The 27973-nt window shown below is 43.1% G+C and overlaps 1 protein-coding gene across 6 annotated transcripts in view; it reads right to left on the reverse strand.

Moving 5' to 3' along the window:
- The window catches only part of LOC149262796 (F-box/LRR protein), a 437604-nt gene that overhangs the window by 363069 nt on the left and 46562 nt on the right, over positions 1 to 27973 (reverse strand). For all 6 annotated transcript variants that reach the window (XM_089425227.1, XM_089425226.1, XM_089425229.1 and 3 more), the window contains exons 2-4: positions 2516 to 2623; positions 2139 to 2231; positions 1851 to 1991 (exon numbers count right to left, since the gene is read on the reverse strand). In XM_089425227.1, the coding sequence (XP_089281353.1) occupies positions 1851 to 1991; positions 2139 to 2231; positions 2516 to 2623 (342 nt within the window). The remainder of the gene's footprint in view (positions 1 to 1850; positions 1992 to 2138; positions 2232 to 2515; positions 2624 to 27973) is intronic.

A 27973-nucleotide genomic window follows, 5' to 3' on the forward strand; every position in this document is an offset into this window, starting at 1 on the left:
CCTCATAAAACCCATCAAAACCCGGAAAGGGTTCGGATTGGTCCAAACATGGTCGGTTGACCCCAATTTGTGTGTGGACCTCTAACTGGCTAGCAAAACTGGCTGTCGACGAAATCTGCTGCAAAATGCTCCAAATCTCTCCTAGAAAATTTCCTTCCTACCAGGTTATTTCCTGCCAAATTTTCCCTTATTCCTCCATTGCCACACCATAGATTCTCCTTACCCAAGCAATTGTGCAACAATGCCCAGTAAGCCCCTGTGCAGGCCAAAATTGAAGCAGCTCAGATCTCCCAAATGCCTCACCAACAGACCTGCAATTTGACAAGAAACTCCAGCCCTCTTTGTGGAATAATTCTCTGCTAATTGAGTGGCCCAAATTCCCCTTTTTGTTGGCCCTTCCAAGAGCCACGAATTTCTCTCCTGCACCCAAGGGAAACTCGCTCCAACTTAAGGAAATGACAGTAAATATGCCCAAAGATCTATTTTTAGCAGTTTTCCCCCATGCATAGGTTTGTCATTCAAATTTTGGAGAATGTATGGGAGGATTACGATAATCAGATGGGCACTTTCAAAATCTTGATTTGGTGATTTTCGACAGTTTCTAATTTTAAAAATTTGATGCTTTTCCTGCAACAGATAAATTTTTGGGGCATAGTTGAGTTCTTCAACTGGGCACTTCCAATTTTTTAGGATTCACAATCTTGGAAACATTCTCTTTTTAGAAATTTTATCTTTCTTGAAATGTAAAAGTAGATTTACATACCCATTGGAGAGATGGGCATTGAATTCTGTTTTTGTGAAGTCTCAATACATATTTAGGCCTCAACCAAAGCCAGTCAACCCAAAAGATGTAAAAATAGATATTAGGAGTTTTCAAAGATAATCACATCTACAGATACCCAGTATTGAGTACAAGATGGGGGTGAAGTTTGGTGGCAATCATAGAGTGGATTTTTGGTCTATTTTTAGTCTTCGAATGTCTTAGGAATTGACCATATTTTTGGAAACCTAATATTGCATATAGCATGTGGGTCAGATTTCACACCATTCTGAGATATTTGAAAGGTCCAAGGCATTCTACTAGGTTCTTGGGGGCACCCACTTGAAAGCCTCTTTTAATTTTTGGAGACCTAAAGCACACTAACCTAGTAGATTCCACTGTTCATTAGGTTGACATAGACCTTGGACACAATGTATGAGAAATAATCCTCAGCTGGTGGGATCCATCACTGTAGTTCATAGCCTAGGAGGATGTGCCCCACATGAGCATGACATTCTATTTTGGGATCAAGTTACACTTCAGCTGACCTCAATGCAGAATTGGCTGCTATTTCAGGAGATCCTCTGTTTGGGGGATGCTTCCAGCCAGGGGTTGGCATTGTGAATTACCAACTGACTCATCAAGTGAAAACGACTAAACTGAATGAATAACTATTGAAAACTATCCAACAAATGACCCCAAGGTTAATCCCTTGTTCACATAAATCTATACATCTAGCATACCTACTAGCTCTATAAATTCTCCCTTGAAACATCAAATCTACACTTATAGTTTCAGCTGTAAGTTTGTTGTGAATTCTAAAGAAATATCTTTTAGAAATGAAGCACACATCCCTTGTGACATTCCTAAGTCCTTGAGTGTCCTAAAATGGTAGAAATCAATAGCTCCTTTGCTCATGCATAAGCATTCATAGAATTTCTTCCTTTTGGGGCTTTCCCATTATACTTTCAGTTCTTATGATTATTCTTGCAACTAAGATGCCAAATTCAAGCACTTAAATTAGGGAATCCTGTAATACAGATATTTAATTGTAGTGGCAACAATAAATGTCAATGACTAAAATGCTTACCACAAAGGAATTACGTAAAGCAAATGCCTTTATATGCAAACCAGGGAAATGTCCAATGATGACAACCAGGCCATGTTGCTCAGCAATAATCCTGCGACGAGCAGTTTTGCTTGTCTCAAATACTGGCTGTGGCCACTTCACCTAGAACAAAAGAAATTAAAGTCAATCAACTCTGTTCTAATGACCATATTGGAAGCTTGAACATACAGATTGGATGAAAAAGCTAAAGCCCTGTTGACTGTGTTGCCTGATAAAGGTTTATAACTATTTGTGAAAAACAAGCCTCACCTCCTTTTGTTCCTTGGTGATTGCATCTGGACCAATTATACCTGGTGCATAACATGCAATAGTAGGGATTTTTGAACCTAAATTCTTTTTCAGCTGCATAAAGTCAAAAAAAAAATGTATAAATGACTGGGGGAAATCACCAAAAACACAAAACCGCACATCTGAATGTCAACATTTCATTTCCAGAAGACAAAGCTTAATTTCACCAGCAAAGTTTGCTGTCCACTACAGCTGCTGCAGTAAGTCCACCATAAAATGAAAATCGGCTATCATAAGTTCTGAATATAGAGAAAAAAAATCACTATTGCTCTGATATAATATTGAGTCCCTGACCAACTGTGTTTATATTTTAAAATCTATACAAGAAAGAAACATACAAGAATAGAGATCCTTGACAAGCTGAACTTTTGGCCTGCAAAGGCAATGGCAAAGTCTGGCCGAATTGGTTTTTCAAGTATCTTCTCCATAATCTCATCCATGGCAGCCTAAGCAAAAACCAAAATCAGTCATAATTAATGTCAGTCAAAAGTTAACCAAGATCTTCCAAACATTACATTGTAGTAATCACAACAAAATCGTACTTGTCAGATTCAAATGTCTACTATGGTGAAGCATGTTTGCAGTTCATGTCAATTTGGTGTAGCTTGAGTAGTAGGGAAAACTTGATGAGCTATATATGATCTATCCATGAGTTGTTGACCTGGCCTTGTGCCCTAAAGAATCTTGGGTTTAGCCTCAATGTCATCCTTGGAATGAGGGGAAGTGCCCGAGAGATTTCCACTAGGACACGTTACGTTAAAAAAAATGTTTGTAGTTCACAATTATGGCAAAAGAAAATATAGCACAACAAAACTAGTGCATATCAAGATGAAACTGATGTAACTAGTGCAATACTACTCTTAAAGGCCTCATTGTGGACCCCTAATAGGATCCCCATTGATGATGTAATAAGGACCTAAGGACCCATTAAAGTTAATGATAGGATATGTATGGTGCTCATTAAATGTAATGTGTTCTGGGTCCACTGTGTTAGTTACTAAAAAGGCCCACTAAGTATTTAGCATTCAATCAGTCTAATAGGGCCCAATCATTAATGTAGTTCCCACCATCAGTTAGGCTTTCGTGTAGATAAAAACAATTCATAGAGGTAGAGAGCTATGTAATTTTTTGCCAACGATAATCATTGTATTGGAGCACTACTTATTTCAAGGTAGCCTTCTCAAAGAGGCACGTGAACATTTGCCTCCTTCCCTTCCCCTTGTATCTCCTACAAGCCACCCCTAGGGTATTTTTTATTGTCACCCTTAATAGTACATGTATCACTTTAGTTTCCAGCAACACTTTCTTTTCCAGCTGTTAGATTTTTTGTATCTTCAATTAGATCTTCTCTTTCCATATTTGTACATAGGAGTACCTCTTTCCACTCTCATAGTGTATTAATACTATTGTACTTAGCAGACCCATTGACCTATTTGTGGCCATTTGTTGAACATTGATAAGATTATCTTATCTTAATGTTTTCTTAACACCATTTGTAATATAACTAAAAGGTTCAAACCCAATCCCGTGTTCTTTTTCCTTGCATTGAATGTGCAAACATTTTCATCAAATTCAAAATATCTTCATGGGCAATGTTAGAATCTACCACATAACTCATAAAAGATGCAAGATGTCTTAAAGTCACCCAAGGATTCCATCAAATTTTAGGACATGGGTTAGTCAATATATCAATATGAATGCATGAAAAATAGCTAAGGACCAAACAAATCTTCCAAAAACATTCCTTAGATAGGAATCATACTTTTCCTCAAATCTTAAAACATACAAGGTGTTGATTTTTGAAACTTAAAAATTTTGTTTGTGATATTCCCACTTAGCAACATTGCTAAAGGGAAATATCAATTTTGCCCAAATTTGGATAAATTCCCACTTGCACTTAAGAAATGTGGGTTTAGAGGTCCCACATGCATTTTTGAGTCAAAGATGGGCCCAAACATTAGAGGAAGAAGGAGAAAAACCGAGTTGCTAGTGGTATGTGGGGGACACCCATAGAGAAATGCGGCCCACAAGGAAACACGCACTCATTGGAGGAAAATTGGTGGGGGAAAATGGAAGTTGGGCCCACATGGGCATTTTGGAAGCTCTTTGACAAAAGGAGGAAGAAGTACTCATTTTGGTCATTGATGATTATTTAAGAATTGTCTTAGACTAGCACGCTTGAGCTGAAGCCAAGTATGCAAGTGTTGTTGAGCACAAGAGGTTTCTAAGCGGAAATCTCAACCCTTGCTTCGGTGGACTTCGAGTGCTAGCCCAAGGAGGGAATCCTATCCTTTCCAATTCGATCCAGGAACAGCGAAGTGCGAGCTTGGGGAAGTACCAGCAGCAGCAGCTAAGTGCGAGTTTGGGGAAGTACTAGTAGCAGTAGCGCAGGCATTGCGTAATCCTTGGAGGTGTCACACTAGGGGGTTGAGGAGAGAAGGGAGTTTGGGGCTAAGACTTGGGGAGGAGTCCGGGGAGGACTCTTGTTGGTGATTGCAGGCATTTCGGGGGCTTTTAACAGCAGGATTATCAGGTGGATCGAATTACCCAGTAGTAGTGCCATTGAGGAAAATTGGGCCGAAATTCCAAAGTCAGCAATCGGCAAATTCCTTCATGGGTTTTTGTGGGTATTGGTCGGAGAGCCTGGGGTTAAATTCTTGAAATTTTCTGAGCACTATAGAATGCCCTAGCAACTATTCTTCACAGCCAACAGATCATTTTCTGGGCATTTCAACGCAGAGCCAAAGGGAGATCCACTAGTACGCTTGGGGGACTTCATATTTATCACTTGAGTTTAGCTAGCTTGCCTTGCCTTGGGCAAGCCCAAATGCATACTTTGCAAGCACCCATTGTAACTTCATGTTTTATCAATAAAATGGCTCAGCAGCATAGCTTTTGGCTCTATTTCGTGTTCTGATATTTGGGCAAAGTTTTTGTGTGTGTTTTGTCTATGCATGCTTTGTTTATTACTGTAAATTTTCCTTGGGGATATTTCAGTGGTAATGGCGCTCATAGTCTTGGCTCAGCCTGTGGAAAGCAACATCAGTCTATGACATCGGAAGACCAACAAAACGTAACTTACAAGAGGCAAAGGTACAAAAGCAGAGAGAGGCAACTACAAATCACCCCAGATCGAAAGATTGTTGAACCAGAGGTCGAAAGGTCAAACATGGGGGATAACGTGGGAGACAAAGGGAGTAAAGAGGGGGAGTTTGCCCAACATCTTCTCAAGGTCGTGCAAGATTTGTCCAAAGGTATTGAGGAGCTGAGGCAACAAAATTGCAATAACAACAGGTGCAAAAGGATTCAAGGGGAATTCCAGATTGGTGAGGGCTCTGGTACTACCGTACTTCACATCACCAAGGGGGTCATGGCCCCAACGCACCCCTCATTCCCAGCACACCACCCAAGTCCATCATTCCTACATTTATAGCATTCGATGTTGGAGGGCCGCAACAGCAAGAAGAGATGCCCATGGGGGGATATTTTGTAGAATATCAGTCATATGGGCCTGACTTTAGAGAGGCCATTACCTTCAGGGACTTTTGTCAGCTGAAAGTTAATAACAGGGGAAAGGGGCAAGAAGGAGGAAGCTACAATCATGGCAACGACTTACAGTGCACCATGGGAAGATTGCTCCTTCCAACTTTTGATGGGTCGTCCAAGAGCTCAATGAAAGCATGGGTTGACAAGTTGGATGTCTATTTCCAACTTAAATATATGACAAAAGAAGAGGCAATTAAAATTGCCACTTTGCATTTAGCGGGAGAAACCCGTGACTGGTGGTTCCATGGGCTAACCACAATGGGGCATGTCAGAGTGGCAACCTACGAGGAGTTCACTACGAGGGCGCTGGAGCGTTTCGATAGGAGAGACCCAAAAGAGCATTTTGGAGAGCTGACAAGGCTCAAAAAGACGGGAAGCACTAAAGCCTACATTTCAGAGTTTCTGAGGTTGTTAGTGATGGTGCCTGATCTATCAGAGGCCAAGAGGGTCTTCATGTTTGTAGAGGGCTAGCAGAGCCATTGAAGGGATTGGTGAGGTCCAACAGGCCCACTACCTTGCAGGACGCAGTAGGGAGGGCCTGAGATTTGCAGGATGCCCTACCCAGGGCTAGAGCACCGTTACCACCTAGACAAGGATTCCAACAGAGGGGAAGAGACACGAGGGCTCCACCACCAAGAGCCAACCAGGGGCGAGGGCAGCTAGATGAGGAGACCAGGAGAGACCTCCGGAGGAGGAAGTTGTGTTTCACCTGTCAGGAACCATGGGCACCAGGCCATAGATGCACAGCAAGCAAGGCCCATTACATTGAGGTCTTTTCCGACAGTGACCTAGAGGACGATGTAGAGCTGTAAGTGGGTAGAGATGACAGTGTAACACGTGTAGAGAGGGGACCACCAACATCACCACCACAAGGGGGAGCTCCTTTCGCACCAGCAGGAGGGGTCCTTGCATCTTTGCGAGGGGTACCCAAGTTTTTTACCTTGAGGATCAAGGGCACAGTGCAAGGGCAGCGTGTTTCAGTTTTGGTGGATAGTGGGGCTACCCACAACTTCATCGATGCACAGATGGTTCAGAGGAGGGGCATCACAACCAAGGAGTTTTGAGGGATTTTTGGTTCTTGTGCCGGGAGATAGAACCATGCAGTGCACTCGCTATGTTCCCACCTTGACAGTCACCATGGGGAATTATTCAGTGACAGACCACCTTTTTGTGGTAGATGTGTCGGACACCAACGTGGTGATGGGTGTCCAGTGGCTTTATTCACTTGGCCGAGTCACTACAGATTGGAGGAAGTTGGAGATGGAATTCACAGGGCCGAATGGAAAATTGGTTTTGTTGAGGGGTATGCACTCTTACCCTCCACAGACTATTTCGGCCCACAGGATGGAGGCTGATATGAGGCATGGTGATATTGAGTGGGTCATGGAGCTGAGGATTTTTGAGGCTAGGGGCCAACTTAAGCCACCACACCCAGACATACAAGCTATTTTGGACACGTACTCGATGGTGTTTGGAGACATAATGCTCGAGCAACCACCTAATCGGGGTTTTGAGCATACTATTGAGTTGGAGTCGGGGATACAAGTCGTGATCATTACACCTTACAGACATCCCAAGGCATATAGGGATGAGATTGAGAGGGTCATCCATGAGTTGTTGGCACTTGGGCACATCAAGCCTAGTTCCAGCCCTTTTGCTTCATCAGTGGTCCTGGTGAAGAAGAAGGATGGGTCATTACGCATGTGCATCGACTACCGGGCCCTCAACAAGAAGACCATGAAGAACCGTTACCCCATCCCATGCATAGATGAGCTTATGGACGAGCTGAGGGGGCTAAGTTCTTCTCCAAAATTGACTTGTGTTTGGGGTACCACCAGATTAGGGTGAGGGACAAGGATGTCCCTAAGACAACTTTCAGGTGCCACTATGGGCACTTCGAGTTCTTGGTTATGCCCTTTGGGCTTGTTGACCCTGCCGCCTACACCTACCTACAAGTCAGTGAGAAAAGCCTTCAACCCCACAAAGTGTGGTTGGTGGCAGGGAACTCAGAGAAGGGGTTGTCAAACTAATCCCGACTCTCTCCATTTAAGCTATCTCCTAGGTTAGCTAAGGGGGGTGGTCCCTAATGAAAAGTTAAGTTAAAAAGAGATGTGAGTTTCTAGGAGAATTGTTAGAGTTAAATAGATTATTTCTTTAAGATTTATAAACAAAAACTGATATGAGCAATAACCATCATAAGATAAGCATGAAATACATAAACAACTAGTGCCTTCCAAGTATTTGCTCTTTAAGAAATGAAATTGTATTTTGCTTAAAACAAAAGTAGAATGCTTCAAAAATTGAAAGCAAAGCAATCCTGAAATGGAGACAAAGATGACATGAAATAGTCAAAATGATAATCTACAATTAGTGTACAAAAACTAGATCAAGACATGCAACTAGAACTCCATACTTGTCTAGCTAAAACAATGCTCTAGGTAGCAAATAAAATCCTTGAAAGCACAAGATATTGATCAAAAAAAATATTTAATTTAAATTTATGTGATCTTAGTAGGCTAGAAGAAAGGAAACTCCCTCTTTCAAAAATCGTTTGATGAGATCATTGAGGCAAATCGATTGGGTCCTTCTATTCTTGATCTTGGGAGCTAGTTCGTCTATTGGAGAGCTATCCCACACCCAAGTAAATCCTTCAATCAAATCTAAAGATCTCTACACACTTGGAAAAAGATGTCAGCAATCATAAGGGATTAGATTATGCAATGGAGGAAAAAGCTAGAGATTTCACCAAAAATCTTCTAGTGCTCCTCTTCCTAGAGTATTTCTCTAACCCAAAAACCATACAAGATAGCTTGCATATGTTAATCCAAACAAGTGGAAAAATGATAACTAGCATAATCCAATGTATATGTAGAATGTAAAGCACAAAAATTGAAATAACATCACCTCAAGAAATGGAAAGAGAACACCAACACAATAGTACCCCAAAGTCTCTTTTATTATATGAAAGATGAATACAAAATCCAGCAGTCTCCACAAGCCCAACAGCTCGTTCTAAAGATACAAAGATGAGAGCTAAAGCTCATTTAAATAAGAAAATGGGAGATGATCCAAGGAAAATTCCAATGACAAGTGTAGCAATGGTGAAGATCTCAATGCTCCAACGAATTTCCAAGTGGCTGCTTGACTGTTGTAGGTGGCAGCCTTGACTGCTTGACTGTCCATCAAATATCTTCAAATATGTTGTGTGTATTCCTTGTGAGGATCAGCGTATCCTCTTGCTGGCCATGTGTAGAAATCTGTGTGTTATCATCAACATATAACTGCCTGTAGAGTGTTGTAATGAACTGCGTGTAGCTGCCCGCGTGTAACCTTAATTGCTGTGCGTATATCCTCATGTGAGCTGGGAGCGTTGACTACTGTGTTAACTCACAAACAGATCTGTATATCTAGCTTTTTTATTTGCTGTTAGTGGGAGATAAGTGGGAGTAAGTGGGGGACAAGAACTGTCCCATGTGGCAATTCTATCCCCACTTAAACTTTTCCAAATCCGTTGCATTTTAAAACTGATTTTTTGAACCCTTTTTGCCAATTCGTGGACTTCCAACGCTAATGTTTATTTGGGGTAGCATCGGATGTGCTCTAGCCACGAAATTTGGTGGAGAGGTTGGGGCACATGAGATCTCCAATACCTAGAAAGGGTTTGGGCAGATTCTAAACAAATCATGAGATATTAAAATAATTAATATTTTTAATGGAGTCCCTAAGTCTAAACTTAGGGCAAATAAAATATTAATGTGTATTAATATGAATCTGTGTTAGAGTGGTCCAAAAGGAATGGATCAAACCAGATCTAATCTTAGCCGTTGATTAGGGACTTAATCTCAGTCGTTGATATGTCAATAGGAAAAGTAGAAGAGGAAGCTTGAGGGTCACTTGGAGAACACACCAGAGTGATCAGTCATCCTATTCTCTAGAGCGGGGTTTGCTAAGAGAGGTAGAATCAGTGATCGGGAGAGTAGCTGACGGGCATTGAGTACAGAGAAACAGAGAAGGCAGAGATTGTGCCGGGAGAGCAGCGCAGCAGCCAAGGAGGGTGATGCAGAGCCAGCAAGGGCTCACGCAAGGCCGCACAAAGGCAACCAAGTGTTGCGCAGAGCACCAGAGGGGCCAGCACAGCTGACGCAAAGGCTCCCAGAGCTGACCCAGGGCCTCTTAGGGCTGACGCAGGCCTAAAAAGGCTGACACAGGGCCAGCGTGAGACAGAGAGGGTCTGATGCAGTCTAGTTTGGGCAGACGCTGGGGTTGCAGAGCAGTTTTGTGTTGAGGAGCTGCCGGAAGGATTTTTCAGGGTTTCAGCTAGGAGATTTCTCTCAAACTGTGAGGTATAGCTGCTAAGGAAATTCTCTATTGGGTAGGCCAGTTTCGGCACCGAAATTGTACTCTGATATTGCTTAATAAGAAAACCCTTAGATAGCTGCACCGGTTTTCCCACAATGGGTTTTTCCAGGGACATTGGTCCAAAAAATAATGGTATCATGTGGTGTGTTTGTTCTTGTTTTTTTTTGGTTGTTGATCTGTAATATGTTGAGCATGCACTAGTGTTTATTTTCAGTATTTACTTTGTAAATAACTTGTTAAAGAAAAATAACAAGTAGGTAGGAATAAATCAGAATAAGTGCATGAAGGGTTTCTAAACTAGGTAAACTTAGAAACTTCAACATGGTATCAGAGCAAGGTTGCAGATCATAGGAGGACTAAAAGACATCAACCGAGCGGAGCAATAACAGCGGAAACAGTTATCCCAAGGTGACAGAAGTTGTTTCTAGCAGCGCAGAAGCCAAGAAGTGTGACACAGAGCCAGCCAGAGCCACGCAGAAGAAGTCGAGAGTTGCGCAGAGCCTCAAAGAAGCCAGCGTTGCTAACGCAGAGGGCCAGGGGGCTGACGTAGGGCATCCCAGGGCTGACGCAGAGGGCCAGGGGGCTGACGTAGGGCATCCCAGGACTAACGCAGACCCATCTGGGGTGACGCAGAGCCAACATGAGGCAAAGAGGGGCTGACGCAGTTCACAGAGAGGCAGTTGCTGGAGTCTAGAAGGACAACCCTGAATGTTGTCTCAAAAGATTGGGAAGTGTTTGTCAAAAGTATCCTGGGCATAGGGACTCTCCTACAATGGGACGAGATGTGGGCAGCTCCCCGCCAAGAAGAGATCAGATGGCAGTCGAAGACAGGTAGCAGCAGCAAAGGGATCAAGGTCAAGCAAGAGGAGTATGTGGCCCTAACATCCAAGGGAAAGCAAGAGAAGCGAAAGAAGAAAGATCTCTCCAAGATCAAGTGCTTCCACTATGGGGAGATGGGTCATTATGCGACCCAATGCCCAAGGAAGAAGTGTAAGGGAGAGTCTTCTGAGACTAAGGCAGCGCCAGAGCAGGTAGAGAACGAAGTTTTGACAGATGATGATTGTGCCATGAGTGCACACGCACCACTTGAGCATAAGTGGGGAGACATTGAGCTGTAGTCAGGCGGACTATAGGCAATGAGGGGCAGGATCCTTGAGGTACCCAGCGTCTTGGATTAGACCTTGCTACGGGAGCCCCGACGAAGAGTAGCAGGATTGGCTAAGTGGGTAGAGACGGATGCGGATGGAGAAGCAAAGAGAGCTACAGTGCAGGAGTCCCGAGACAGCGCAAAGCTAGCAGGCTGCAACAGTGCGAGAGGCACAGGAGTGTTTCACCAGTGCAGGAAGGCACGGCGAGGTGTGCAACGATGCGAGATGCAGGGAGTTGTTGCAGCAGTGCAGAGGTCAGAGGGAGCACTTGTCAGCGACAAAGGGAGCTTCAGCATCAATGGGTGTTTCTATCCCAACAAGGAGGTCAGTTGGGAGATCAGTTACTTACTTCTCAGTAACTGATTTGCAGTGTAGCAATGGGCGGCACGATGCAACATGATGGGAGGAGGTGCAGTGCGGATGCAGTGCTGGGAGAAAGGACCAGTAGCAGCACGGATGCAGAGGTAGCTGTCGTACAGATGCAGCAATGGTAGTGGCAGAACCATGGGCAGCAATACAGAAGGCAACAATGCAGAGGATGTTGGGCAGGAAGGCCTAGAATCAGCACAGGTACCGATCCCGGATGACCAAAGTAATACTTAGTGAGGAGTATTCCTAGAGCACAGTCCTTGCTAAGAGGGAGTGTTGATTTGGGGTAGCATCAAATGTGCTCTAGCCACGAAATTTAGGTGGAGAGGTTGGGGCACATGAGATCTCCAATACCTAGAAAGGGTTTGGGCAGATTCTAAACAGATCATGAGATATTAAAATAATTCATATTTTTAATGGAGTCCCTAAATCTAAACTTAGGGAAAATAAAATATTAATGTGTATTAATATGAATCAGTGTTAGAGTGGTCCAAAAGATATGGATCAAGCCAGATCTAATCTTAGCCGTTGATTAGGGACTTAATCTCGGCCGTTGATATGTCAACGGGAACGTATAGGAGGAGGCTTGAGGGTCACTTGGAGAACACACCAGAGTGATCAGTCATTTTATTCTCTAGAGCGGGGTTTGCTAAGAGAGGTAGAATCAGTGATCGGAAGAGCAGCTGAGGGGCATTGAGTACAGAGAAACAAAGACGGCAGAGATTGTACCGGGAGAGTAGCGCAGCAACCAAGGAGGGTGATGCAGAGCCAGCAAGGGCTCACGCAGGGCCACACAGAGGCAGCCAAGTGCTGCACAAAGCACAAGAGGGGCCAGTGCAGCTGATGCAGAGGCTCCCGAGCTGACGCAGGGCCTCCTGAGGCTGACACAAGCCTAGAAAGGCTGACGTAGGGCCAGCGTGAGACAAAGAGGGGCTGATGCAGTCCAATTTGGGCAGACGCTGGGGTTGCAGAGCAGTTTTGTGCTGAGGAGCTACCAAAAGGATTTTTCGGGTTTTCAACCAGTAGATTTCTCTCAAACTGTGAGGTATAGCTACTAAGGAAATTCTCTGTTGGGTAGGCCAGTTTCGGCACCCAGATTGTACTATGGTATTGCTTAATAAGAAAACCCTCAGATAGCAGCACCGGTTTCCCCACATTGGGTTTTTCCGGGGCATTGGTCCAAAAAATAATGGTGTCATGTGGTGTGTTTGTTCTTGTTTTTTTTTAGTTGTTGATCTGTAATATGTTGAGCATGCAGTAGTGTTTATTTTCAGTATTTACTTTGTAAATAACTTGTTAAAGAAAAATAACAAGTAGGTAGGAATAAATCAGAATAAGTGCATGAAGGGTTTCTAAACAAAATAAACTTAGAAACTTCAACAACTAATCGATGACTCGGCTAATTTGTCCCCCACTGCTTGTGGGCCTCATGTGGCTACCATGTCATATATTTTGTCCCCCTTTAAACTTTTAATGTGCACCATATATTTTCAACATGTTAAAAAACTTTTTCGTTGTGCCTTATGAACTCTTGGTTGGACCATTTGACTTGGAACTTTGACTATGACTTATGCTTTTGATTTGAGTTGTGGCTTCATGTAGTGGGCCCCACATAATTACCACATCATCTTTGACTGCCATGTCATTTGGTTGACTTTTTTTTACTTTCCAATTATTGATTTTTTTTAATTTTTTCTCATTTTTGCCACTGTTATTAGGAAAATGCTCGATCATGTGACTACTCGAAATTCATCCTCAAAGACCCAGCATTATCCAAGGACCGTTTTGCATATGAGGTCCTTGATGGTGTAGTGGTGGATGACCGGTATAGGGTGATGAACAAGGTGATTTAGAACTGGAGTTATTTGGTACCCAGCTCCTAGTTGAGGGAGAAGATCATGCATGCAGCCCATGACTCACCATTATCAGGGCATCAGGGGTTTACCAAGACATACAAGACCATCAAGGAGCATTTTGCATGTAAGGGCCTTAAGGATGATGTTTTTACACATGTTCAGGAGTGTGACACATGCCAGAGGAACAAGGGTGAGCAAACTGTAATGTTCCAAACTTGGATAAACAGTGATAAGCAAAGCAAAAGCAAATACAACACCAGAAAATTTTAAACATTCAACAAATACTCATAAACTCCATAAGTAAGAACCAGTTGAACCATTTTATTAATCCAATGGAGCAAGTAGAATAGTACGAAGAAGTGCACCTGGGCTTGCCTCAAGGGCAAGCGTGACAGAACCCAAGAGATAAAACAATAACCTCAAATGTTGATAATGAGTGCTCCTCTAATGCTCTATCCTGCCCAGAAAACTGCACTACTAGCTGGAAAGAAACTGTTAGAAACCCCAACTCTGATGCTCAGAAAATGCTGCAAAATTAACCACGAGCTCCTTGAAAAAAACCCACAAAAACCCAGGAAGGGTTTGGCCCGAATACAACCTCCCAAATTTGACTGCCGCTATGGCCTACGCCCTCCAAACTGCTCCAGAAATACAGCCTGCTAGGATGGCCCTGTTCTTCTCCTCATGGACTCTCACACTGTCCTCTCCAATAATGTGCCCTAGATAGAACATCTCCGTCAAACTGAACTCACACTAGGACAACTTATCGTAAAATTGGTGCTCCTCCGGAATACGCGACATTGTCTTTAAATGCTTCAAGTGTTCCTTCGAGGTCCGGTTGTAGATCAATATATCATCGAAGAACACCAACACAAACTTCTGCAACTGCTCATGAAACACGTGCTTCATGCAAGATTGGAAGGTGGTTGGTGCGTTGGTCAACCCTATTGACCACTGGAGTGGCACTTGATGATTATATGAAGACTCCATGCCCAAGGATGATCTAGAGGACACTTGTACCATAAGATATCATCAGTCAATAGAGTTTTTAAACTCTACTTCTATCTTCTCATCATCTTTCTTGTACCCAAATTCCACACCCTGCGGGGAATTGTAATAAGTGATACTAGTAATGATGAGTTTTTGAGTCTATAACAGGCCTAGGATGTTGGGACTCAATCAGCAAACGAGTACACCTTGGAGTGTTTTTTTTATCCGATTAATTATCCCTTCTTTTTCAGACGCGGATAATTTTCTAAGTTTTTTCACTCATTTTTTACTCCAAAGTCGGGGTGACGGTTTGAAGGTTGAACCCCTAACACATCTTAGTGTCTAGACTCTAGAGTCGATGTATATTACCATACTAGATCACACAAAAAAAATTGTGGAATTTGGCTAGGTCTACGTAGGATTTTTTAATAATTAAAAATTTCGCGCAAAACGAGAATTTTTAATTATTTTCTATGTAATTATGTAAATAAGTGGCCTTGGGAAATGTATGGGGTGTGTGACTACTTGAAATTCATCCTCAGAGACCCAGCATTATCCTAGGACCCACTTTGGGGGTCAAAAAACGACTTGCATGTGGGCCTCATGTGGCTGCCATGTCATATATTTTGTCCCCCTTTAAACTTTTAATGTGCATCGTATATTTTCAACATGTTAAAAAAACTTTTTCGTTGTGCCTTATGAACTCATGGTTGGACCATTTGACTTGGAACTTTGACTATGACTTATGCTTTTGACTTAAGTTGTGGCTTCATGTGGTGGGTCCCACATAATTACCACATCATCTTTGACTTCCATGTCATTTGGTTGACTTTTTTTTACTTTGGAAAAATTTAGAAATTTTTCCAATTATTGATTTTTTTTCATTTTTTCTCATTTTTGCCACTGTCGTTAGGAAAATGTTGGGTCGTGTGACTACTCGAAATTCATCCTCAGAGACACAGCATTATCCGAGGACCGTTTTGCATATGAGGTCCTTGATGGTGTAGTGGTGGATGACTGGTACAGGGTGATGAACAAGGTGATTTACTTCTGAAACCGGATTTATTTGGTACCCAGCTCCTAGTTGAGGGAGAAGATCATGCACGCAGCCCATGACTCACCATTATCAGGGCATCAGGGGTTTACCAAGATATACAAGACCATCAAGGAGCGTTTTGCATGTAAGGGCCTTAAGGATGATGTTTTGACACATGTTCGGGAGTGTGACACATGCCAGAGGAACAAGGGTGAGCAAACTGTAATGTTCCAAACTTGGATAAACAGTGATAAGCAAAGCAAAAGCAAATACAACACTAGAAAATTTTAAACATTCAACAAATACTCATAAACTCCATAAGTAAGAACCAGTTGAGCCATTTTATTAATCCAATGGAGCAAGTGCAATAGTACGAAGAAGTGCACCTGGGCTTGCCTCAAGGGCAAGCGTGACAGAACCCAGGTGATAAAACAATAACCTCAAATGCTGATAATGAGTGCTCCTCTAATGCTCTATCCTGCCCAGAACACTGCACTACTGGCTAGAAAGAAACTGCTAGAAACCCCACCTCCGGTGCTTAGAAAATGCTGCAAAATTAACCCTAAGCTCCTTGACAAAAACCCACAAAAACCAAGAAAGGATTTGGCCTGAATCCAACCTCCCAAATTTGATCGCCTCTATGGCCTACGCCCTCCAAACTGCTCCAGAAATACAGCATGTTAGGAATGGCCACAGAATCCTCCTCCAAGCTCTGAAATGGAAGCAAACACCACTCCAAATATCTCCTCTAACCTCCACGGCAAAGCTCAGCCTCAAGGACTGATACTCTACCCACCAAGTGAGCTCCCAATGTTGCCTCTGCGTTGGCCTAGGTAGTGCGAAAGTCACACTGCAAAGCAAGAAGCTCAACCAGCTCCCAAACTCTCCCAAATGCTGACAATCCTCCCTAGCCTCCTCTCCGGAAAATCTCACACCCAAACTCCACTGCAAAGCACCACCAACAAACTCGGTCGCCTCTCCACTGCGTCCTCTAGTAATACGCACCACCTGGAAGTGAATGCCACTGCTAGAAATCACATTGTGATCCTCCTCCTAAAGAAATGAGGAAAACCTTCCTAGGGTGGCACTCGAAGTCCCCCGAAGAAAGGGTGAGCTCTTCGCCTAAAGAACTCATGCTAAAAAGCCAGTGACTCGGCTAAGCAAGCTTGAGCAACCAAAGATAAATCGATATACCAAGATGATGAATGAGATGAGGAGAGCTACCTTATATAGATTTTGTGGAGCACTTTTCCCTCCAATTCGTCCTCCATCATGGGCCCTCACTTAACTACCATCATGCAAAAGTTGACCACCTCCATGCAAATCGAACTAGGGAATCCGTAATTCCTTAGTAGGTGGCCCCCCATGTGTAACTTATCTACAACACAAATAACTTTTCCTAAGTTTGATCTCCTAGTAAAATCGAATGGGGTCCACTAGCACCAAAATTGGCCCCATAATACAAAAATTAATCTTGTTCCAAAAATAATTTAGGAAGGGACATGACAGTCCTCCCCTCCCAAATGTTGCTTGTCCCCAAGCAAATTCAATGTTGGATGCTCAAGAATGTGCTCTCCTTCCCAAGTGGCACCCTCGTCTGATAAATTCTTCCAACGCACCAAATACTCTCTGATGATCCTGCTTTTGAGCTTCCTCTCCCTGGTCTCCAAGACAGCCTTGGCTCTAGGATCAAATGCCCCTCATCGTCAAGTGGAGGCAACTCCGTGACGGTTGTAACTTGTTGCCCCAACACCCTCTTGAGACATGACACATGAAAGATGTTATGAATCCTACTCCCTAGTGGTAGCTCCAACTCATAAGCCACCTCTCCAACCCTCCTGATCACTCTGTATGGCCCAAAAAATCTCGATTGTAGCTTTTCGGCCCCCTTCTGCTTTAGTGTGGACTGTCGGTACGGCTGCAATCGAAGGTAGACCAAGTCCCCCTCCTCAAAATGCCTCTCTACTCGATGTTGGTCAGCATACATCTTCTGTTGGTTCTGGGCTGTCTGTAAGTTATCCTTAAGAGCCTTGAGGATATCTTGGCTCTCTAGGATCCAATCCTTGGCCTTTGGGGCCTTGTTGTCTCCAAAAACAATATCAGCAAAAGACAAAGCATCATAACCATATAAGGCACGAAAAGGAGTCATACCAATGGACATATGATGGTTGGTGTTGTAACAATATTCTCCCAGATGTAACCATCGAATCCAAGCCCTCTGCTGCCATGTCACATAATTCCTGAGATAGCCCTCTAACCACTAGTTCACCCTCTCTGTCTAACCATCGATTTGCGAATGATAGTTGGTGCTCGAGGTGAGCTCAGTATCGACTAGTCTAAAGAGCTCCTGTCAATATCCTCCCATGAATCAGCTATCCCTATCACTGACTATGAGCCTTCCAGTGATGAAATCAATAGAGATGCTCTCCCATTTCCCCTCAAAGATGGGAAGAGGCTGCAACAATCCTGTTGAATGGGCCAACTCTCCTTTGTTCCTCTAGCAAGCTTCGCACTCTTGCACATGCCTCAACACATCTCCCTTGAGGCCCTTCCAAGTGAAACGCTCTCTCACTGCCATATATGTCTTCCTAAACCCCTAGTGCCCAATGAAAGGAGAATCATGAGCTGCTCGAAGGACGCACTCTCTAAACTGTGATCCTGAAACCAAAAATATGTGCCCCTTATAATGAATAACCTCATCCATCACCTATAGCGCTCATCTGCATAGCTGCCCTCCAAAGATCTCGCACGCCTGATGATCCTTCGAGTACTCTACCAATAACTGAGCCTTCCAGTCATGACAAATACGCATGAGTGAAACCCTGGCTAGTCTCCTGGATAGTGCATCTGCCACTATGTTGTGCTTCCCCTGCACATACTCAATATCATAATCATAGGCCTGCACTTTGCTGACCCATCTCTGTTGTCTGTCATTGAGGCCTTGCTACCCCATGAAATGGCAAAGACTGTTGTGATCCGTCTTCACCCGAAATCGATTCCCCACCAAGTACTATCTAAATTTGGCCAATGCATGCATTATGGCCAACATCTCCTTGTCGTAAATGGAATACGACAACTCATGAGGTAGAAGCTTCCGACTCTCGAAAGCAATGGGGTGCCCTCCTTGGGACAAGACTACCCTGATCCCTACACCTGATGCATCGCACTCCAATGTGAAAGGCTGAGTAAAATTTGGGAGTGCCAATATCGGACAACAACTCATCACCTCCTTGAGGCGATCAAATGTTGCTTGAGCTCCCTCCATTCACGCAAAAGCCCCTTTCTTAGTCAGATCAGTAAGAGATGTTGCCAACTGTGAGAAGCCCTTCACGAACTTCTGATAATACGTACAGATGCCCAAAAATCCTCTCAACATTGTCACATCTCAAGGCTCTGGCCAATCCCGAATGGCCCAAATCTTCTCCTCGTGCACCTCGACCCCATCTACACCTATGATATGTCCCAAGTAAAACATCTATGTCAACCCAAACGTGCACTTGGACATCTTGGCGTAGAACTATTGCTCCTCCAATACACGCAAGACTGTCTCTAAGTGCTGCAGGTGCTCCTCCCATGTCCTATTGTAGATCAAGATGTCATCAAAGAATACCAATACAAACCTCCTCAACTGGCCTCGGAACACATGGTTCATGCATGACTGAAAAGTAGTCAATGCATTGGTCAACCCAAAAGGCATGACTAGGAACTCAAAATGCCCATAATGACACTTGAAGGTTGTCTTCAGAATGTCCTGCTCTCTCACCCAGATCTGATGATACCCTAACCACAAATCTATCTTAGAGAAGTACTTGGTTCCTCTAAGCTCGTCCATCAACTCATCAATGCGCAAAATGGGATACTTGTTCTTCAACATCTTCTTGTTGAGGGCCCTGTAGTCAATACACATGTGGAGAGTCCCGTCCTTCTTCTTCACCAGCACAACCGAAGAAGCAAACGGACTGGAACTCAGTCTGATGTGACCCAACGCCAATAACTCCCTGATGGCTCTCTCAATCTCATCCTTATAGGCCTTGGGATGCCTATAGGGTGTAGTGATGACTGCCTGCACACCAGGCTCCAACTCTATAGTGTGCTTGAATCCCTTGTCAGGTGGTTGTCTCGGCGGTATATCTCCAAAGACTACCGGATATCTATCCAGTACTGCCTGTATGTCTGGATGTGGTGGTATAGTCTTTCCCCCAGCCTCTGAAATCCTCAGCTCTACTGCCCATGCTATGTCTCCATGCCTCAAATCGGCCTCCATCTGGTGGGCCAAAACTGTCTAGGGGGGTACGAATGCATGCCCCTAAGAACCATCGGCTTGCCATCCAGTCTAGCAAACTCCATCACCAGTTGTTTCCAATCAGTGGTAACCTGACCAAGGGAATGCAACCATTTGACACGCAACACCACATTGGTGGCTGGTACATCCAACACGAAAAAGTGATATGTCATCGAATAGTTCACCATAGTCACAGTCAGAGCAGGAACATATCGAGTCCACTGCATGGTCATGTCTCCTGGTATTAAGACTGAAAACCCCTCAAACTCTGCAGTGGTGATGCCCCTCCTCTAGACCATCTGAGCATCAATAAAATTGTGGGTGGCCCCACTGTCTACCAAGACTGAGACACGCTACCCCTGCACCATACCTCTGATCCTCATAGTCAAAAATTTGGGAATCCCACACAAAGAAGCTAGGACTCCCCCGGCTGGTGCGAAAGATGCTCCTCCCTGAGGTGGTGGTGGTGGTGGTGGTCCTCTCCCTGCTGGATCCTCACTGTCTCCGCCACCAAACTCCAACTCCCCATCATCCTCTTAATCATTGTCTGAGAAGACCTCGATGTAATGGGCCTTGCTTGTTGTGCACCGATGACCAAGTGCCCAAGGCTCTCGGCATGTAAAACACAACTTCCTCCTCCTGAGGTCTCTCTTGGTCTCGTCATCCAATTGACCATGCCCTTGAGCTGCTCTCTGCATTGTGGGGGCTCCAATGTCACTTCCCTTCTAAGGGTAGGGAGTGCAAGAAGGAAGTGGAGCTCAAGCCTTGGGAATAGCCCCCTGCAAATCCCGAGTACAAGATACTTCCTCTAGAAGAGTATATGGTTTGCAAGACTTCACCAGTCTCCACAATGGCTCTATCAACCCCTCTACAAATGTGTATACTCTCCTCACATCTGAAAAATCAGGTGCCATTACTGAGACCCTCACAAACTCTAAGATATAATGCTCCAGATGCCCTGTCTGTCTGAGCTGGGTCAACTCCCTGAAGTGAGCCTCTGGATCCTTCTGATCAAAGCGCTCCACTACTCTCCGCGTGAAGTCATCATAAGAAGTCACGCTAGCATGCCCTAGAGTGGACAAACCATGAAACCACCAATCGTGTGCCTCCCCCTCCAAGTGCAATGTGGCCATCTTGATGGCCTCTACCTCTCTCATCCAATTCAACTGGAAGTATGTGTCCAACTTCTCTACCCAAGCACGTGTTGTGCACTTGGAAGTGCCATCATATGTAGCAAAATACATTTTCCCAATAGAACAATATAGCTCATAGTCCTGCATACCATAGCCTTTCCCCCTTCTCATTCTGCTTGAGCTTGCAAAAGTCTTTGAAGGTCATAGCCTCTCTGAAGTCTACCCCCATGGACTGCCACTCCCGGAAATGCTCCCCCATCAACGATGGATCCTCTCCTCCACCAGTCTCACCCTGTGCCAAAGGTATAAAAGAGGGTAAAGTAGCTCGAGTTGGCTCACTTGAGGATCGTCGTTGCGCAGTAGGTGAAAGGTGATCGCAACTGTTAAGAGGCCCCTTAAGCCTCTCCAACTACAAACTCTCGGTGAGTGCTTCGCTCCTAATTCTGCATCTTGATCTCGTCCAACATCTCCTTCTGCCCCTTTGCCAAATCACTCAAAGCCTTCAAAAGGGTACCGGAGGCCATCTCCTCCCTGCTCTTGGGCTCACCCATATCTTCTACTATCACAGTCTTCCCACGATCCAATGTGTCTGGAGTGATATCCAACTCCCTTTCCCTACTCCGGTACCTCTATCTTCTGTAAGTAATATTTTGTCATTCCTCCTCATACAAAAGTTTTCCCACGGCTGAGCCAGAATCTAAGCTCTTATACCACTGTAATGTTCCAAACTTGGATAAACAATGATAGGCAAAGAAAAAACAAATACAACACCAGAAACTTGTAAACATTTAGTAAATACTCATAAACTCCATAAGTAAGAACCAGCTGAAGCATTTTATTAATCCAATGGAGCAAGTACAATAGTATGAAGAAGTGCACTTAGGCTTGCCTCAAGGTCAAGCGTGACAGAACCCAAGTGATAAAACAATAATCTCAAATGTTGATAATGATTGCTCCTCTAATGCTCTGCGCTGCCCAGAAAATTGCACTGCTAGCTGGAAAGAAACTACTAGAAACCCCACCTTCGATGCTCAGAAAATGCTGCAAAATTAACCACAAGCTCCTTAACAAAAACCCAGAAAGGATTTGGCCTAAATCCAACCTCCCAAATTCGACCGCCTCAATGGCCTACGCCTTGTGAAAATTCTATCACTACAACGACTGATTTATTTTACCTACTTATTTCCCAATAAGTTATTTATGAAAATCCTTCAGTAAGCATTAAAATAAATTTTGTTGCAGATATCACACCATAATACAGAAACAAACACATGCACAAGAATCAACACATTGACATAAATATTTTGGACAACAGTCCTGAAAAAACCCAATGTGGGAAAACCGATGCAGCAAGGGAGGATTTTATTATTCAGAAATTCTTCAGTACAACTGGTTGCCAAACTGCTTACCCAACAGAGAGAAAATTCTCCAACACTTCTCCCAGCCTCATCGTCAGGCTAGCTAACCTCTGCGTAGCTCCCAGATCCTATGCATCAGCTCCTGCCTCTCTGTGTCCGCACTAGGCCTTTCTGCGTCACCCACACAAGCCATCTAGTGACTGCATAGTCTGCTACCTCTATGTCTGCCTCTCCAACCTCTGCGCTGGTCTTCTGGTGTTGCTCCCGACTCTCTATTCCATACTTGCTTCCTCCTGATGCTCTCGAGACCACTAGTTCGAATTTCTTAGCTAACCCCGCTCCAGAAATCGAACTGATTGGTCTCCCTCAGTGTGTTCTCCAACTGACCCTCAAGCCTCTTCTTAAACTTTTCTTGTTGGTCCTTCAACGGCCGAGATTAAATTTCTAATCAACAGTTCGCTTGATCCATGACTTTTGGAACCTTCTAAACCAGTTTTATATTAATACCCAATAATATTTTATTTTTCCTAAGTTTAGACTTAGGAACTCCATTAAAAATATTAATTATTTTAATATCTCCCAAACCGAGTACAATTTGTCCAAACCATTTCTGTGTCTTGGAGATCTCATGTGCTTTAGACCCTCTCTACCAATTTTCATGGCTAGAGCACATCCGATGCTACCCCAAATCAACACGCCCTCCAAACTGCTCCAAAAGTATGGTCTGCTAGGAATGGCCACAGTGTTGGAAACACTGAGAGGGGGGGAGGGGTGAATCAATATTCCTTAGCAATTAGCACTTTTTAAATCTTTCACAGCATTAGTTAATCTTCAATTATCATTAATGTTTATGCAGTGAAAACAGTAAACAATAGAACACAGTAGGCACAAGAATTTTAGGTGGAAAACCCCGTCCGGGTCAAAAACCACCGAACGTTTTTCCAATAAATTCTTTAATCTTCAACCCCAACTGAAATGAAAGTTACAACTTCCTAGAATTCTAGAAAAGCATTCTTCTCCAACTCCCCCTAGAAGGACGCCACAATGCCCTGGTTTCTTCAGCAGTCAACTAAATGGATGCCCCAACATCCTAGACCAACCTACCGCCCTAAAGTGTTCACAGGCTACAACCTATAGGCGACTTCATGCACCTGCCTAGCACCTCCCTGCCACCCTAAAATCGCTGAAATGAGACAAGAGTGTGGATTCTTGTACCAAGGACAACAATCCACGATACAATATGATTTACAATGATTTTGACCGAACACCAAATCACACTATGACCTGCAACCCAACCATGACATCATCCCAACAAAGACTCCTATACCTCCCAATAATGCCTTTTCGACTCTAGGTCGATTGACTCTTTTACAGTAATGACTCTTCCAATGATGACACTTTTACAAATGACTCTTTTACAACTTTACAATGGTGACTCTTGGCCTTGACACTTCTTCACAATATATGAATCGTTGTCATGTCTTGAAAGGATGTCTCGCTACAATGTTTCCTTTGATTTGATACTTCAGCTCTTGAATGCTCGCTTGATGCTATCCTTGAACTTTCTTCCACCTGTATGCAAATTTGCCCAGCAAAACCCAATCCCAAACAGAAAAACAAAAAATACCCTTTAACTTACCTTTCCCAGTAGTACACATGTAAGTACATAAAATTAAATGTACAAATTAAATGATTACAATGTGTACCTGAAATGTGTTTGTGTTTTGAGTTTGTCCCTTTTGTTGTTGACTTGTTGCAGCAGCTGACAAACTTTGAAAACAAGCCTAGACTCTACTTAAACATACCCAACCTTGACACAAAACCATATTTTATACAAGACTATACAAGAGATGAATATTGACTTAGACATACATAGGACAAAACTTACCCTAGTTGGACACAACTCTAGTTACAGTTATGACAAGGCAGTTATGCAAGATTGAAAACTAGCCTAATACATGGTACAGTGCAGTCAACAGTTATTAAAGTACATTATTAACACACAGGAAGGGAATTTGAATTATACATACCTTTATCTTTTCTTGATTATAGGTCTACCTTTCATCCCTTTCACAACAAGCTAAGGGTTATTCAACGTTGTTCAGGCCTGTGATGTTTTTGAATGAGGAACGAAGACCAAGGCTTGTTGCTGAACAGAAGGGCTGAGATCCTTAAACGAGATTGCAGATCATCAAGATATTTCCTTGCTTGTCTTTGGTAGATTTGAGTGGGGTTCCAATACCTTGATCTTGAATGGAGACGGTAATCCTTGGACCGAGATCTCAGACTTGTAATTTCAGGTCCAAAACTTTTCTTTGGTCAAGGTTTTGTAGTCTGAGACAGTAATGATTGCTTGGAAACTCTTGACCAAGACCTATAACTTCTAGATCGAGACTTGTAACTCCTTGACCAATATTTTTGATGCTTGAACTTTTGTGATATAGGCCTGGACTAAGACTTCACTACCTTGCCCAAATCTTCGCTAATCTTTTGGTGATTAGACTTTTGATAGACTTTAAATAGAACAAAACCTCGTTACCTTGCTAACCTTTGATATACCTACAATAAAATAGGTCCTCACTTCCTTGCCAAATACTTCGCTAATATTTGATAGACCTTGCCAAAAGCTTCGCTAACATTTGATACACCTGTAACAAACTAAGCCCTAACAAAATTTTTGATCTGGGTTTATTTTCCTTTGGGGCAGTCCTGAAATTTCAGAGATTATACGTTCGGTTCATCATCTCATCTATGCCAAGGTTTCACAACATATATATAGTATAAGGTTCTCACTTAGACGATGGATAGGGATCATGATACCTCTTCCTACTGCCTTCTCTTCCCCCTTGTCATCAATGGCAAAGGGTAACTCCCCCTGACAAATAGCCATCCTGCGGACCTGGACACACCTTCACTCCCCCTTTCTACTCGAGTAGATAAGAGAAAGAGTCTAATGAAAACATGGGAGAATCCCAAGCTTTTGGCGAAGATACTCAAATGCTTCACAAGGCAATGGTTTTGGTAAAGATGTCAGCAATTTGTTCATTTGTGCCAACATATTCAAGCTTGATATTCTTTTCGGTGACCTGCTCTCTAACGAAATGATATTTGATCGGAATGTGCTTCGTTTTGGAATGCATCATAGGATTCTTGGAGATACTGATGGTGTTGGTGTTATAACAAAATATGGGAATAGGGTCATCAGACTTGACCTGAAGATCTTGCAAAGTTTGCTTCATCCAGAGATCTTGAGTACAAGAAGTTGTTACCGCGACATATTCTGCTTCTGTTGTGGATAACGAGATTGAAGACTGCTTTTTACTTAACCATGAAACAAGACAACCACCTAGATAGAATGCTGCTCCATTGGTACTCTTACAATTATCAACACTTCCTGCACAATCTACATCTGTATAAGCTTGGATAGCCAGATCATTTCCTTTGGGATACCATAGACCATATTCCGTTGTGCCCTTAAGATACCGAAGAATTCATTTGACGGCAATAATATGAGATTGTATTGGTGCTGCTTGGAATCTTGCTACTTGTCCAACTACCTACATCATATCAGGCCGGGAGGCTATCACATATAGGAGACTATCAATCATGGATCTATACAACCTATGGTCCACATCCTTTGACGAATCTTCTAAGCTTAACTTGCAACCTGTTATCATGGGGGTAAGGATTGGCTTGCAATCTTCCATCTGGAATTTTTTGAGCATTTCCTTGATGTACTTGGTTTGACATATGAATATTCCTTTATCTTGCTGAGAAGTCTGAAGCCCCAAAAAGCATGTCAGCGTGCCAAGCATAGACATTTCAAACTCACTTTGCATTTTCGTGGCAAAGTCTTTACTTAATATGTCATCATTGCTTCCAAAGATTATATCATCCACATATACCTTGATAATCGTTAGGTTATCTTGATCCACTTTCACATAGAGATTGTTGTCATCACTTCCTTTCTTGAATGCTTGTTGATGTAGATACCTATCAAGACGAGCATACCAAGCCCTAGGAGCTTGCTTGAGACCATATAGTGCCTTCTTTAATCTGCAAACGTAGTTTTCTTTGTCAGTGAGAAGAAAACCTTCGGGTTGTTCAATGTAAACTTCTTCTTCCAATTCACCATTTATAAAGGCTGACTTAACATCCATTTGGTAGACCTTGATTTTTCTCGAGCATGCATAAGCAAGAAACATCTTGATAGCTTCCATTCTAGCAACGGGAGCAAATATTTCTTCAAAATCGATTCCTTCAACTTGTGCATATCCTTTGCAGACTAATCTTGTTTTATTCCTGGTAACCTGTTCGTCCTCATTCAATTTGTTTCTGAAGACCCATTTAGTTCCAGTAACATTTTTATCCTTTGGTCATGGAACCAATTCCCAAGTATCGTTCTTCTCAATTTGATCCAATTCTTCATTCATAGTTGCTACCCAGTGTTCATTTTGACTAGCTTCCTCAAAATTGCTAGGCTCAAAAGTTGCTAAAAGGGCAAGATGGGCTTGTTGTGATGAACAAAGTTGTCGACTTCTTCTGGTTCCAATTCCTTCATTTATGTTGCCAATGATCTGATTTGACGGATGATTCTTTTGATACTATTATTTTGAACCTTTTGGAGAAACTTCTTGTACATCCTACTAATCATTTCTTATTTCTTCTTGGTTGACTGGTGTTTCCTTATTTGATTGGTCTTGTTCTGGAGCTTCTTCTTCATCCTTCACAGATTCTACCTCAAGTCCCTCAGATTTGCTTGAAGAGACGATCTCATTGTTATCCTTTAGAACACAGCCTTCATCAAAAGTAACATTTATACTTTCAACTATTTGTTTTTGCCTCAGATTGTAGCATCTATAAGCCTTTCTTTTGCGCGAATTGTAGGAATTTACAGGGTAAGTTCCACAGAAGAATACCAAAAGGACACCGCTCACAACCAGATCTCAAATCAATACACCAGTATTTTTGACGTGGTTAAAACCCTCAGAGTGCAAGGAGGGAAACAGTCCACGGCCTGTCCCAACGTGGGTACAGACAATTTATTAATCAAAGAATGAAAATTTACATAAGCTTCTCTCATGCACGGATTACCCGAACAATGACCCTCCATGCGCTTTAAATAGAACTCATGGACCAATCGGGTGTCAAGCCACGGATCAAGTGTCGGCAATACCGAGGTGAGAGTGAACCGTCGGATCACTACATATCGTGACCGTCGGATTGTAAGTTACAAAATGTACAACGGTAAAGAAACACACTTTACCTAACTCTAACCTAACTCTATACTAGACCAAGTTGAACTTAACTATATCCTATGTGTCGGAATATCCTAACATCCCCCCTTAAGAACAACTTGGGATAGGATTGAAGGATTTACAAATATGACACAATAGGAGAAGGAAGGAGGCACTAGAGCCTATCCCCCCTTAGTGACAACTTCCTGAACTCCAAGCATATATCGAAGTTTAGTGAACTTCGCCTCTGTGAGAGCCTTTGTGAAGATGTCTGCAACCTGATCATCCGTTGGACAATATTGCACTTCAAGAACATGGTCAAGAATGAGCTTTCTGATGAAGTGCATGTGTAGTTCAATGTGTTTGCTGCGCTGATGCTGGACTGGATCTTTGCATAGCTGAATGGCACTTTGATTATCACACCAAAGTGTGGTTGGATGCTGCTGCTCAAAGCCAAACTCTGATAGGATCTGACGAAGCCA

Source organism: Pinus tabuliformis, chromosome 6 (genome assembly GCF_031772625.1).
Source record: "Pinus tabuliformis cultivar Carrire ecotype Pingquan chromosome 6, CPIR1, whole genome shotgun sequence".
NCBI lineage: Eukaryota > Viridiplantae > Streptophyta > Pinopsida > Pinales > Pinaceae > Pinus > Pinus tabuliformis.